The 15,427-nt window shown below is 39.3% G+C and overlaps 1 protein-coding gene across 2 annotated transcripts in view; it reads right to left on the reverse strand.

The window, feature by feature from the left end:
• Positions 1-15,427, reverse strand: part of myripb (myosin VIIA and Rab interacting protein b) — a 127,722-nt gene that overhangs the window by 105,684 nt on the left and 6,611 nt on the right. For both annotated transcript variants that reach the window (XM_035942717.2, XM_023297791.3), the window contains exon 2: positions 10,415-10,629. In XM_035942717.2, coding sequence (XP_035798610.1) covers positions 10,415-10,524 — 110 coding nt within the window. In that variant the 5' untranslated portion in view covers positions 10,525-10,629. The remainder of the gene's footprint in view (positions 1-10,414; positions 10,630-15,427) is intronic.

A 15,427-nucleotide genomic window follows, 5' to 3' on the forward strand; every position in this document is an offset into this window, starting at 1 on the left:
ATCTTGGGGAAGACAAGGCTGAGCGGTGATCCGTTCACCTCCATTTGACCGGCTCATATTGCCACATGCAGACGCTCTCACACAAAGACATAAGCACCCATACGCACAAGGTTATTGAGGAGAAACCTATCTACTCAGTCAGCTGGAAACGCTAAAGCGGCACATGAACTATGAAAGCGTCCATGCCACAAGTAGCTGGGGTGGATTATTTTTCACGATCTCATCAGCCAACCCTGTGAGCTCAGCAGCTCCGGAGGATGGCGGCGCTGTGCAGCTGCTGATTTCTGACACTCGGGGGAAATCAGAATCTTCCTCCATCAGTTGCCGTAAACCACCGTCTGTTAAGGACACTTTGCTCAGGAGAGTGAGCTGACACACAAGCACAGACACACACACACACACACCGATGTCATCAGAGATGTGGACATTTTGTGGTTTCAAGCACCATCACTTGGCTTTAAAGGCGGTTTTACTTGACATATCATCTGCAGTGAACTGACTGAAGTGGCAACACTGGTACAGTCGTATGGACCCCAAACATCCAGCAAACAAGAGTGCCGTGGATATTAATTAAATCTGATTCGACACATATACATAAGTGTTATGCAGCCTCATATGTAATATGAGGTGAAATGAAAATGCAATAGAATCTACAACTAATAAATCATTACTAAAATAAAAAGAATTCTCTGAATGCCAGGCAGTTTCTGGGCATTTTTTTGCTCCTGTCAAATTTATACTCACAATGGGCTCATTTTTCACTGCAATAAAAAGCCCTGCACCTCTATGGAAACAGCACAACCATGACGAGAAGTCATAAATTTCTTCAACAGTCATAAATTTCTTCTACACAGTTAGAATGCTATATTGTGCATATGTATACATATATAAATAGGGGACCAAAAGATTGTTGCTTACTTACTTTTTATTTTGTTTTCATGCTCCTTTCAGCCCAGTTTAACCAAAAAGTTCCAGATTTTGTTGTCATATGTCTATTGATTGCTCATGATTTTGCCAAGAAGGGCATATATATATATATATATATATATATATATATATATATATATATATATATATATATATATATATATTTTTTTTTTTTTTTTTTTTTTTTTTTTAATAAAAAAGAATCTTGTTAATACAAACACTTTCTTTCTGCTCTATTTTTAAATGGAGAGAAACTTAGGTTTGGTTAAGTTTTCCAGTGGCAAGGCAGATGATTAATTCGTGGTCAAATGGAAAGTTTAAAATCCAGCAAGTCTTTTCATTATTACAGTTTCTGGTTCTGAAAAATGGTGTAATTTTGGTGATGTTTTGAAAAAGACAACATGTCTTTGAAACCTCTTGGCAAGTTTTGGGATTCAGGAGCTTATCAGTGATATTATTCTAAGACATCTTCGTCCTAGTCTAGTTACACAATGCTGCACTGCTGAGTTACTGAATGAAAACACAGATGATAAAAGTATAAGCGTTTTACAGGTAAGAACATAATATGTGAAATATGCTGTACTCACATAAATGGACCTGTGTGTGTGCTTGTGTACTTGTAAAGCTATATTTATGAGGACTACTTTGAGTTTTAGACCACTGGAGTGAGGACGTCTTGGAAACATGAGGACATTTTGGCAACACTTCACTGTTTCACACCCCATCAAAAGACCATTTGAGGATTAAAACTTTGATTTTAGGGTATGGTATGAATTAGGTAATGACTAAAGTCCAGCATTCAGTTGTGATGGTTAAGACTGAAATAGAGACTAGGGACTGCATTATGTCAATGAGTGTCCCTGTGGGAATAGTGGGACAAACTTGTGTATGTGTGTGTATGTGTGTAAACAGACAGAGACAGAGTATGCGTAAGCACACCCATGTCTAATTGCTGTGGTCAGGGGGGCTATATTTCTGTCTGCTAATTAAGTTTAATAATATCATCTACTAAGAGCCATATTAAAAACTAATTAGAAATCACAGAGTCTGTGGCAGCTGCACAGCCCTGAACACAAGACAGCAAATTAAAGCAGAACTGTGCTGATCAAAAGTCAGCAAGGAAACTCACTCCGTTTCCATATGTTTCCAAACCGTCCTCACAGAACAGCAAAGCAAGCAGAGAGGAGGGCGACTGCTTTGTCATCTGATATGTGAGTCAGTGTCATTTTCAATACGTTATTAAAAACAGGATGACAACTAGAAATAAACATTCCCCATAGCAGGTCATTTACACTTTGACCTTTATAAATCTGCTTCCTATCCAGCAGAACACGCTGTCTGGTCACACAGGAGAGGATGACATTATCAAAATATCTACAGCATAAAAATCATGCAGCAGCTGTGATCAAATAAACAAATAATGTGTGAGAATAAAAGTAAATCTTTGCATCTGTCCTCCTTTTCTAAAAACAAAAGCTTAAAATGCTGAAAAAAACACACCAAACGCAGTATAATGTTCCCCTGGCAGACCATGAAATGTGATGAGTCACAAAATAATGCTGCTATTACACCTGCCAATGTGGCTACAGGAAAAGAAAAAGGTCAGAAGGATTTGTCCTCCCTGCTTGCTGCGCACAAAGCTCTCACACATCCTGCTGACGAGACCGGCAAGTACACACATCGCACTTCCACATCAGAGACACACCACATCAACATGACTCAGACAAATAACCCACACCAACAACACAACGCAGCTAATCCCCCCCCACCCAAAGGAGAACCACAGCCAAGAGAACACAACTGCCACAACAACAGCAAGACTGGAATTAACTCCATCGAGACCCACAACTCTGCATGAAAATACGCTCATTCTAAAGATGGGAGGGAGGTGAGACGACTACCCACATAAAGCGGTCTAATTGTTTAAAGGCTAGTGTGTATGTGCTGCTACAGCCCCTCAGCTTTGTGCTGTTTCATGTCAGAAAACATCACATGTTAACATAGGACCTCACGCTGGATTATGGCACAGAATAAACACCTTAGACACTGAGAAGAAAAGAATAATGCTTGTCTGTTTAACACAATGGAGCTATTCAACCACCCCCAAAGCTGCACTGGACTAGTTACACGATTTCTGGATTTTCCCATAACAGAGACAAGTCGGGGTCATTAGTTCACTCGTCTGGGAAACTTTCTCATTAAAGAAACACATTATTAAAACCAAATACAAGCTAATAAAAGGATGATTTAATACTCTGCAGTTGTCTGCTCACTGTACGTTCAATAAATGTGACTCTGAACTGAAATCTCAGCACACGCTGTGATAGGACATGACCTCAGGCCTCAAAGTCTTTGTCAGAAGGTTGATCTGTCCCCACTTAGTGCTGCTTTAACAGGAGAGATAGCAGTGCAGCCCAAAGGGACTGTCCTGTAATGAAGGGCAGTATTCTCTGACTGCTTGTGCTCTGAAATTCAATTACATTAATTTATTGATCCTCATGAATAACAAGCCGTTTGAGCCAAAGAGAACCTAACCGTCTCTTATCTTGGCTCAAAAATATTACATTTTTGAAGTCATCTGTGGATCTAAAAAGCTGACTGAGTGACGTCTGTGCATGTGTCTGTATTTGTGTCATCTCCAGACAGAGAACAAAGAGGATAAACACAGGAGGAAATGGGGGTCGATGCGTCCCTGACAGTGTGACATCCTCTGCCACCTTCTTTCATGAAGACCCTGGCCTCCCGGTGTGACTCCTGCACCTTGTACCTGCCTGCCTGCCTGCCACATCGACCACGGATAACAAACAGCTGACAAAAAAATAGGGAAGAAAGAGGACATATTCAGCCCTTTGGTCAAATCTGCATTCTCTGACATAGGAGCTGTGAAAATGTTCTGACTCAAATATTACCAAGAACAATAACAGCCTTAGAATAAAGCAGCTGCACATGGTTTAGTTCAAGCTACAAAACTGAACAATCGTAAGATCTTTAATAAAAAGATGTGTGCGAACGGCTCAGCCTCACTTGTCTGAACACAACTTCATTACAGAAACATTCACAACTTTCCTGAGTAATTAAACCTCCTGATCCAAAATATCACCCCCTGCTACTTGGGTACAGTTGTTAGTGACGGCAAAGCTGCATTCTTGAGCCAGGAATTACTTCACACCAACAAAGAGAGAATGATTACAGTGGAGAGTGAATGACTGTCAGGCGAACCGGCCAACAACTTTACAAATAATTGAGACTTATCCACATGGCATTGTGCAGCTTGGGGGAACCTCATCATTTATCTTTTTGGAGGGATATACTTGTCACAGCTGAATTGGAATAAGTTTTGGAGTAAGCTTTACAGGTACAGTAATTGGCCGATTCATACAAGGACCTGCCAGACACTTTTCTAAAGTGGATCCTTCCAAACGCTCAGAGCAAATCACCTGCAAGAGTCAGTGGCTGGAACTCCAGTCATCTTCTCACTGCACACACAGACACTCTGGTGGACAGCCACTTCTGTCTATAATCATTTACCAGTCTGTCTCCCTTGGGAGTGCTTGTGTTGTTTGTTAAGTAGGCCCACGGCTGTGCTCCCCTGAGCTTCCTACTGTCTCCTCTAATTGGCAGAATCACACTCTTACCCTTCAGTAGCAGAGCAGCCAGGTTGAAAACAAAAGTTACTAAAGATTTGCTTTCATTTGCTATACTATTCCAATAAATATTGCACAGTGCATCACAGTCAAACCCATTGCAAAGCCAAAACACGAACTGATGCAGCGAAAGCACAAACAAGAGAGTCAACACTTCAGTGGGTAAAAGCTAATGAATTGAAAGTAAACAAAAAAGCAAACCCTCCAGCATGTGCACACACAAGTGTTACTAATGACGTTACCAGTAGCTTTTGTTCGATTCTAGTAAGTCACACAAGCCACCAATCCGCGGGAGCCATCCTCGGTTTCATTATTTGCAGCTTTCGTTTCCCTACTGTGATTTCCAAAATGTGCTTTGCTCTACGAAAACAGTAAGCGGCCCTGCCATTCAAGTTGAAAGAAGAGGAGTGTGAGGGAAATATCAAGCACAGCCTGTTCTGAGCCACACAGAAGGTTTTATCAGGAGGGGTAAATGCAAACACTGCCAAAAGTGCACCAATGATGTGCAGGGTCTGCAAAATGGGAGTAAAGACTTCAAAGAGGCTCAAACTTGTAAGTAGAAAATTAAAGTCTTGTTGAAAAGTTTGGTGTTTAGATTAAAGATTACTATTACAAGGTTGGTTTTATGGCCAGTAATGAAGACTTCATTTGATATTTAAAAAGGGGGATAAAAATCCCAGTATCTGCTAGCCTATTGCCTAAAAATAGGGGTAGCATTAAGGTAGATGTAAAGTAAAATAAGATAAGACAAATAACAGACCCTAGAGGCACTCTGTACTTCGGCACATCAACATCAGTCGTCTCATTACTAATGGCCGATGAGCATCTGATTTATCGAACACAGACGAATGAAGACAGGCGCGGTCACAATCCATAATAATCCACTGTCTTGTTAGTACATAGACAGAATCTGAACTCAAACCTTCTTTTTTTTTTAACTACACTGGAAATTAATTGTACATAACATAAAGTCCCTTACATAGTCATAAAAGCAGTAAAGCTCTGTGGAACCATAAACTAGCTGCTCACATTAAAACCTTACATGAAGTAAAGAACAGAACAGACTGCCTCAAACTAAAGCTTGCAGCTATCTTTATCCTTTTATTTACATATTTATTACATCTGAGTATGTATGAGACGGAGAAGTTAGGTGTTTCAACATGTTTTATTATTCAGCATGGGGGAAAATTAAAATGCAGCATTTAAAGTGCCAGCTGAGGCTCAAACCATCCAATGAATCCTTCACCGGGGTAATTTACAACTCTGCAGGGCTGACTTCTTTCAAGGGGGAAAAAAAAATAAGTCAGTCATGCATGGAAGAGAAAAAAACCCACAGGGAGAAAGCTACCTGCTGAAACACTCAGCTGACATCTGCTGTGAACAAGCTTTCATATTCCTATTCACATACTGTAAACTGAGAAATATTTTACATTTCAAATGAGAGGCGTATGGGGTTTCTTTCTCTTTCTGTGGCCTGACAGGCTGTGGCACTCTGTTATGATCTCTCTTAACTAGCTGAATTGTATAAAACTAAAGTATGCAAATGTTGTCACACAAACGCTCTTCCTCTAATTGGAAAAAAAAAGAAGAAAAAGCGGTTTATGCAAAACACAGTTCACAAGAGAAACGGACCAAGGACATGTTCTGACTTAGTAGGGAGCTGGACTTGTTGCTACATCAGATATTCAAGTGACTCTCAAGTATTTAAAAATACAAGATCACCTGGTATGAAACTTGATGAGGATGAAATAGGTAAACAGTAATTTTCATCTACCAAAAATTGACCTCACTTATAAATGAAGGCATCTCTGTGTGTGAGTGTGTGTCTGTTCTTCACAATTCTTGAGAAGCATTTAACTGAGTGACTTTACAATTGGCCCCTGCATTTTTGGAAATCCAAGGTAGTGTAGTGTCATGTTTGAAGTAGTTTGGATGAGCGGCTCTTGAGAAACGCTGGGCAATTCATCAAAGTAATTAATAAAAACAAGGCTGCATCACAAAGATGTTGCACCTGGTTAAAGTGGGAGAAAACTGCTACTGTATAATTTAGCGCAAGCAACTAAAAGTTGACTTTAAATTGTCTTTGCACAGGATGCAACCTTCATTGTGTCATTTTCCTTTGTTACATGCAAATTGTAGATAAATTTGTTGCTGTGTATGTGAACTTGATTTGCAGTCTATTCTTGCTGCATTCAGTGGCAACTGAGAATCCTAAACTGTCTGATCTGTGACTAGAAAGAATCAAAGAAAACGCCATTAGAAGTTGGATTTCCTACTCAGTAGCTTGGGTAAGAATTGTCAACCTCGATTTTTGGATTTTAGTTCATTTCCGTAAATAACAGCCTACACCATAGGGGTCGACCGATATCATTTTTTCTTAGCTGAAACTAACGCCAGTTATTAGTAAAAAAGTAGACCATGAACCAATATAAATTTGCAATGAAAATGAAAAATCTGGTGTCAAAGCTTAGAATAATACAAACTCCTAGCATGAAACTGTTCAAATGCCTTGCTTGTTAATGTTTTATATTTATTGTTTATTTGTAAGAAAGTCTTGATTTAAAAAAACATAAAACTGATAATCCGAAACATGCTGAATATTGGATCATATAATTGACCGGGCATATAAATACAGCCTCTCCACTGTTTAAGAGTTTAAATGTCATATACTACAGTAGACAGTGTAGCTTTTGGAAACTTTTTCTCTTTTCTAATACTTCAGTTAAGTGAACTGCATATCTGTGGACTAGTGTTTTCTGTTTTTAGAAAAACAACAAAGCACTTTGTGCATTGAACTTTTGGTTTGTGGAGCTTTGGTTTTTAATATTTGATTAACATTTACATGCAAACCACATGGTCAGCTTATAAAGTACGACTTCCAATAACTAATTGAAATTTTCATCACAGTGATCAACTGTACCATGAAAGTGCTCCTTGCACATTGATGCAGCAGTATACAATATCCTATATAATATAACATCTGAAAGAGGCAATTCTGCAAAAGGAGTACTCTACCAAAATACTACTTTTTATGTAGATAAAGGATCTGATTACAAAAAAAGACAACAGAGACCTGTCAATGATAGAGTCAAGACATTAGTGGACGTCCAAGAGGCACTGCTCCTATAAACAATGACAATCTAAACATAAAAATGCAAATAAAATGGAAAATAAACAAGAACAGAAAAATATATACCATGAGTAATCATGTGAAATACCAGCACCATTAACAAACCAAAGCAGTTTGACTGTCAATTTGAGACGAAACTTTAATTGGAGACTCTGCTTTTAAAAAAAGATGAACAAGTAATAAAACTAAACTGCTTCTGATTGCCTAATAAATATCTGCCTATGATTACTTCAACATTATTCTGCTCATCTTCCTGCAGTAAACAGCAGTAATAACCACCTAGGAGGCATAAATAATTTTTCATCATTCATGACAGCTTGGTGAGAGAACATCTTACAGCCTAGTAATTTGGGAATACACATCTTAGCTTTGAAACTGCTTCTGGGAAAATAAGTTGAGTTTCGAGCAGCGCAGACCAATGACTGCATTCTGGTCTGTGAAGCAAACTTTGTTATGGTCCTCAGAGTACAGCTAAGATGTTTAGTGCTCTAAGTAAAGCAGCCTAATCACTCGTGGCATCCAGTCAAGAACAATAAACCACTGAGGATCACTGTTCAAGTCTGAAGAAAGACATCAAATCGCCGCAAAAAAATAGCTGATGCTTAGGCCTGGTAGGTAGTCAAAGGAGAATATTTGTGTTTACAAAAATTACAGGGTACAGCTCTATTTAAAACATAGCAGCAACATATTTGGAATTTTGTTGTGGCATTAGATAAACTTATACTTTAAGGCCAAAAGTTCCCCCTGTAGCCCCGAGGAAATAAAACAACGCTGGTCTGGGCACATATTTGATGGCCACAGCAGCGCCTGTCACAACCAAACCGAGCCTCCCCTGAGGCTGGGGACAGAAGGAGTGAGGACAGAAGGTGAGGCCAAAGGAATGGGCCGGCACTTGCTGCATGTTAAGTAAGAAGCTGTGACACCAGAGCGGAGCCCTGAGGCCTGGAAACAATGACCCCCACAGACCTAACAGCCTGCAAGCACAAAACACAAGACAAGCATCTTATGCCCTACAGCCTTAAGACTGGGGTAACTAGAATTACCACCTTGCAGTTCTGTGCCTCCACCAACCACTCATGTCATTTGTGGTCTTTGACCCCAAAAATCTAACCAGTTTAATCAAAGTAGGCATTTCTGCCAAATTTTTTAAAATCCCCACAAGGTATTCTGTATATATATTATATATGTATATATAATATGTATATATGTATATATATTCTGTACAAACAGACGAATGGACATCCAAGAAACATAACGTCTCCAGCCTCAGCAGCATATATATATATATATATATATATATATATATATATATATATATATATATATATATATATATATATATATATATATATATCATGAGATAAGAGCAGTTGAAAATTCCATCGTAAGAACAGCTTTGATTAAAAACCATGCTGTCATATTTCAGTCAGATGTTGCAACTCAAGTACAATCCCAGTTCTGTAAAAACAATATTGTGGAAATGGCAATCAAAGCCTGTACTATATACAAACTCTTTACAGACAAAAATCCCTGGCTGTCTTACTGAAGGCTTGACTTCAAATGCATCAAAATGTTTGTCATAATAATAATTATTGGTGGACTTGCTGCTAGAATATATGGCAAGATAAACACTTAACTTGAAGTTATTTTATTGTAGCATAAGCTAATGCTAACACTGAAACCCTGTGTCTACAAGCACTACCCTCACTTTTGAGAAGCCTATAGAGTGGATAAGTTTACACAATCAGAATTGAGACACTCAGACAAATGCCAGACAGTAAATATAGTGCACTATAAATAGGGAATGATTTCAGACACAGTATGAGTGGACTGAAATCTCCATCTCCATCTAGCTGCCTCTTCAATATTTGAAGCTGATTCAAGTTAAAGCAAGAATCCTGTAAAAAGAAGCTTAATTATGCAAATGATGGCTACACATGTAATATAATGCTGAAAGGACTCAGGGCTAAAGCTACACATCCCAGCCAAAAAATAAATATCCTTGACATTTATTCTAAATTTCTGATATTACTATCCTGATTCTCAGGTTGGATCTTCTAATCCTGAACAGGTATTTTTACAAAACAACCAGCAGGCTCACACAGTAATGGACTCAGACAATGACATGCCTCTTGCCTCTGGATGACATAGGGCTGCAACTGCAAAAAGCAAAATTTGCAGCCTCCTTTTTAGCAGATAACCCCACAGTTTCATGCATCCCTTACATTTTTGGTTCTGTATTTTTGTTTAGGCTTTCAATATATCATAACTTTTTAAATGCCAAGTATCTGATTTAACACAGCTCCATGCACACTGCTTTGGTTCCTGGAGAAATGCAAAGCTTTACATACGGTACCTGCTGTGCCTAGTTACAGTTGCTAAGCTATGGTTGGACAATCATTGCAAACAGTTCATTAACATGGCAATGAATCTCAGCCATGCTTTTTTTCCCCCCAAACATGTTTATGCTTTGTAGAATATGTCCTTATTGATAAAATGGAAAGAAAAACATGTACAAGGCTGCAGACAGGAGTTTTGAACCCTGGATTCAATATATAGTGAATGCCGTTGTCAGCCACTACAACACAATATCTGGTAATCTCTGCTCACAGGCGAATGACATCTCTCCTTATCAGCTCCTCTCAAATCACCATGTATGTGTCAATTGTGCCAAAATACTTGAAAAAGCACTGGAGTGAAATTCCCATCTCACCTCAGCCTCTCCTCCTCCTTTTTTCGCAGCTTCATGTCCCGCTGGACCACTTTCAGGACGTGCTCTGCCTCGTCGTCTGTTAGGCCCGACAGGTCCAGCTTCCGGCCCATTGTTCCTGGCCTCGCCACGCTGAGCTGCTGCTGATGGTCACAGAGGGGAGGAGGAGGAGGAGAGGCTCAGGCACTGCTGCTCTGGGGGCCGAGGCTGGGACAACCCTGAAGGGAAAGGAAACAGATGGAGGAATAAAAATGTGTTTGTCCATTTGTGGAATCAATTCACTCCATTTGAGCTGAACATTACAACGGCTGACTGTCAAAGCGTCTGAATGGAATTCATTATTTTATGACTTTCATCAACCTCTGTTAGCTGACAATCAATAGGTCTTTGGCACAGCTTATACAAAGGTCCAATATGAACAGACACCATGCAAATTATTCTCCAGTTTCCTTTTATGACAAGTGAACTAAATCTGTGGCACCGGTTGTTTGCCTGCAGGATAAACCCCCATCTCTGAGCAGCTGAAAATTGAAAAAGCATAGAGCCTGGAAAGATTGCTCTTTTAATGCTACGTGTTATTCATAATTAAACTTCATCTAGCCCCAGAAAGAAAAATATATTTGCATTTACTTTATACAAAGTTAAAACTGTTAACCCAAAAAGCTTACATTGCCTTTGTCAAAATGAATAGAGTCAAAATGTTCTAATATTATTTGTGTGGTCCCTGGATGTTGTTATGCTATGAAACTAGCCACGGTCAAAACATGCTCAAAGATAAGTAGGACATACATGCAAGAGATTAATTTCTGTATGAAAACTCAGGTGCCAATTTATGAAGTTCATCTGATAAAATATTTAAAAAACTGTTCTGCAAATAATCCTACTTTCACAGAAGTTAGAATGTTCAAAAGTTTGTGGAAAATAGTTTTATAGAGTTCTGTCGTGGTAAACAGAAAATCACTTTATCACCTTGTGAGTCTTTTGGATCCTACACTGCAATGGAAACAGAGAAGCAGGATCGGCTGATTGGGGAGCACTTCCTGTAAATGTTTGTGACCCTTGTCCCTGCTTCGAGTTCCTGCCATGGAAAGGTGCCTTATATTCCAGCAGAGTAATGTTTGGAGCTAAATGGTAATAGCATCATGATAGCTTGCTGCTATTTGCTAATTAGAATATATATTTTAAAAAAAATCAAATGCTGAAATTGAATTGTCACTATTAGTGTAGATATTTAAACCAATTAGTTAGGTTAGCAAGTAATACAGCTAAAAAATATCTATATTTGGAAAAGATTTTTGCATAGTGCAATATTCTTCAACAGCATCACAAATTGCAGATGGTACTGTATCTTCACTCTCCAGATCAGGGACTTTCAAACCATATATTTGTATCTATTTGCCCTCTAAATCGAAGAATGTGTTTTTGCATTGTAGCTGTGAATAGCATACATCTGTCAACTGTCAACAGAAACCACAGTTACACAACAACTGATGTTATGTCCAGGAGGAACCCAAAACTTGGAGGTACTTTTTCCTTGCAGAGAAGCAGGTCATCTTTTCTGATGTGTGGTACAGTGGACGTGTGTGGTAGTATAAAGACACCACATACACAGATTGAAACACGATATACAGCTACAGGATATTAGTGCATTTGGAATCTTTTGATTTCCTGTTTGTCAGTCTTTGGACTACACTTGAGAATACATTCTAATTAGTCTTGCAGACAAAGCTCTGGCTTGTTTCTTTAAACCAATCACAAACATCTTGGGCAGTGCTAAGCCCAGGATGTAGCGCTGATGTCCCCTTCAGACAATGATGAGGGAATTGTTTTGGACAGAAAATTTTCATACAAAGAGGTTAGCATTTTTATTTGGATGGCTAATTTACCGAAAAAAAATGCTGCCTTACTGCAAAATCCAAACTTTCGGCACAATTTGCTGTAAGAAGGTTGCTTTTGTATCCCATAGTGACGGGGTCACAGCAAACCGAAAGGGAGCAGAGTGTTGCCTGTAATGTGTGGCCAATGGCAGACGTATCCTCACAGTCTACATCCAGTGAGTCAGATTGCATTCTATGTGTCCGGTAAATGGTTTTCTTCTTTGAGGATGGAGGTCTGTTTTCAGTTACGGACTAAATTAAATTTTAACACAAGCCTGACACTTATTATGCATGGGGTGAGGCTGACATAAGTAATTTCAGAGAGAGGCGGAGATAAAGAGAGAAGGGATGACAGAGAGGTGAGACAGAGGGGGCGGCCCTAAAAAAATAAACTGAGGGATGACAGGAGAAAGAAAGAAGCAAAGACAGATGGGGAAAAGGACGGAAGGAGAAGGTCCATTAACGGCAGTGTCTAAACAAGATGGGAGAGCACTGGCAGTGGAGAGCAATGATGACTCAGAAGGCCAGACAATTATGTCCGTTCTATTATTGGGCCAATAGCTTCATCGACAGAGCATCTCTCCTCTCGTTCAGCTCATTAGTCATCCCTCCAGTTCATTTAAGGGCCCGTCTCAACACAGTTTTTCACCCCACCCTGGTTTCAGTTTAAGTTTTAATAAGCAAAAACAAAACTGAGCCAGTGATCCTTACTTTATGTGCACCAAAAAGACACATTTTAACACTGACAACCAGATCCATTTCTTCCAAAACTAATTAAAATCTTTTCATAGTAAAAACTAAAAGCGTTAGCACGTTTGCCTTAAAGAGAAGAATGGTTGTCATTTGGATTAAAAAAGCCTTCAGAAAATCCAAAGGGAAATTTATGATTTCATTTCATTTTTACATCAGATGTGTTTATGAGTCATTTGTATCAGTGGGAATATAGAATGTAATCCACAAGGGCAAATGCAAACACACACAGATACACACATTCAAGTGCAAGAAAGTGGGGTTTTTTTTCCACATTCTCAGCTGTGGTGGAAAAAGCTGTAAAATCTCTCAGTCTCAGAAATCTGGTATCAAACAGTGTAAATACAGACTAACACAATGCCATTCACTAACACTCCCTATTCAGCCACTGTGATAAGAGGCCCTGCCCTTCGCCTCTGCAAAGGTTTGTCAGGTCTGACAGAATCACATTACACACACAAAATGCCAAAATATACACTCAACCATTTTAGGGTGCACAAATACACAAGCCAGCATGTTCCTACACATTTTCAACATGTACTTGGAAAACACAATATGGCAGTCAGACACTTTAAGTCCCTTGATCTTTAAATATAACCTAAATCCTCACAAAGTCACATTTTGTTGCCCTGTGTGGGTGGTCTTTTACTTTTACACATTAAGCAGAACCTGTATGTCACAGGGAATGGATTTGTTTATATTAACTGAACCAGAACTGGCACATATTTACACTCAAATTATTTACAGTGCATTTTAGTAAAGCATGCACCATCCTGTGCACCCCTGCCAACAAACTTCTATCCTCATTTAATAATAGCAATAAAAAACAAGCTACATTGGATTAAAACCTCACATCTCACAGACCCTGTTCGATGAACATTAAGTATTTTTTTGATATGCTTGAAGACACATCATGAGTGAAATAAGCAGTCAACAACATATCAGAGCATTTCCACCTTTGAACTGCAGTGTACCAATGGCAGTCACAAAAACACAGATTCAGGCAGGCAGAGTTTCACACATAACAAGCACAAAAACCAATCCTTTGTTGCTGCCTGACCAATATGGACTGTGAAAACAGACAGTAGATGCCCATGTGATTCTATCTAAAATACACTGCCCGGCCAAAACAAAAGTTGTACACACTAACATTTTGTTGGACTGCCTTTAGCTTTGAGTATGGCACTCATTCGCTGTGGCATCATTTCACTAAGCTTCTGCAATGTCACAGCATTTATTTCCATCCAGAAATGCATTAACTTTCCACCAAGATCTTATATTGATGATGGGAGAGTCAAACCGCTGCGCAAAATCTTCTCCAGCACAAAGATTCTCAATGGGGCTGAGGTCTGCACTCTGTGGAGGCCAATGTACTGGATGTGTGAAAACAATTTCTCATGCTACCTGAACCACTCATTCACAATGTGAGTCCCATGACTCCTGGCATCGTCATCTTGGAACATGCCCATGCCATCAGGAAAGAAAAATTCCATTGCTGCAAAGACCTGGTCATTCGGTATATTCAGGTAGTCAGCTGACCTCATTCTTTGGGAACATAACATTGCTGAACCTGACCAACCCCAGATCATAACCCTAAACCCCACAGACTTGTAGGCACTAGACATAATGAGTGAATCACTTCATCTGCCTCTCTTCTTACCCTGATGCCCCCATCACTTTGGAACAGGGTAAATCTGGACTCATCAGACTCATGACCGACCACATTTGTTCCTCGAAGATGATGGTTCACCACTATCCTTCCAGGTTTAAATAATGCGTAATGTGTTTACCTGATTTTAATAGTTGCAGAAATCTCCTTAGTTGTTTTCTTTGCAGCCCACTAATTTGACCCTTCTGAGACAGATTAACATCCTTTCCATGACCACAGGATATGTCTTCCGACATGGTTGTTTAAGAAATGAGAAGCTCCCCACTGCATCAGCTAGGGCTACATAAGTTGTTGCAGCTGAAACGTATTCATGACTTCAGTAATTATTAAATGCAAGGCTCTTACCTATTTGCTTAGTTAAATCCAGGTGCCGACTTTTTTTTTGCCATGGCAGTGTACAATAGTTAAGTGTCAGTTTGCTATCAAATACATTTGCCAAAACATAAACAAAAGTTTCTGTGGATATTTCCGAAAGTCGAACCAGGACATTGCTCTGTCAGATACAGCAGCTGTTACAGTTGCAACATGTCAATGATTGTTTCTGAGGTGTGCTGACCATAGTGTTTGGACATGGCACAGAACTTCTAGAAAATGTAGAACTTCCCACTGTGTTTGAGCATTGTTGACGGAAAGCACGTACAAATCAAAGCACCTCCAAAGTCTGGCAGCAACTACTTCAATTACAAGTATTTGAACGGTGCATTAAAAAGGTATGGGTGG

The sequence above is a fragment of the Amphiprion ocellaris genome, chromosome 22, assembly GCF_022539595.1.
Source record: "Amphiprion ocellaris isolate individual 3 ecotype Okinawa chromosome 22, ASM2253959v1, whole genome shotgun sequence".
Lineage (NCBI taxonomy): Eukaryota > Metazoa > Chordata > Actinopteri > Pomacentridae > Amphiprion > Amphiprion ocellaris.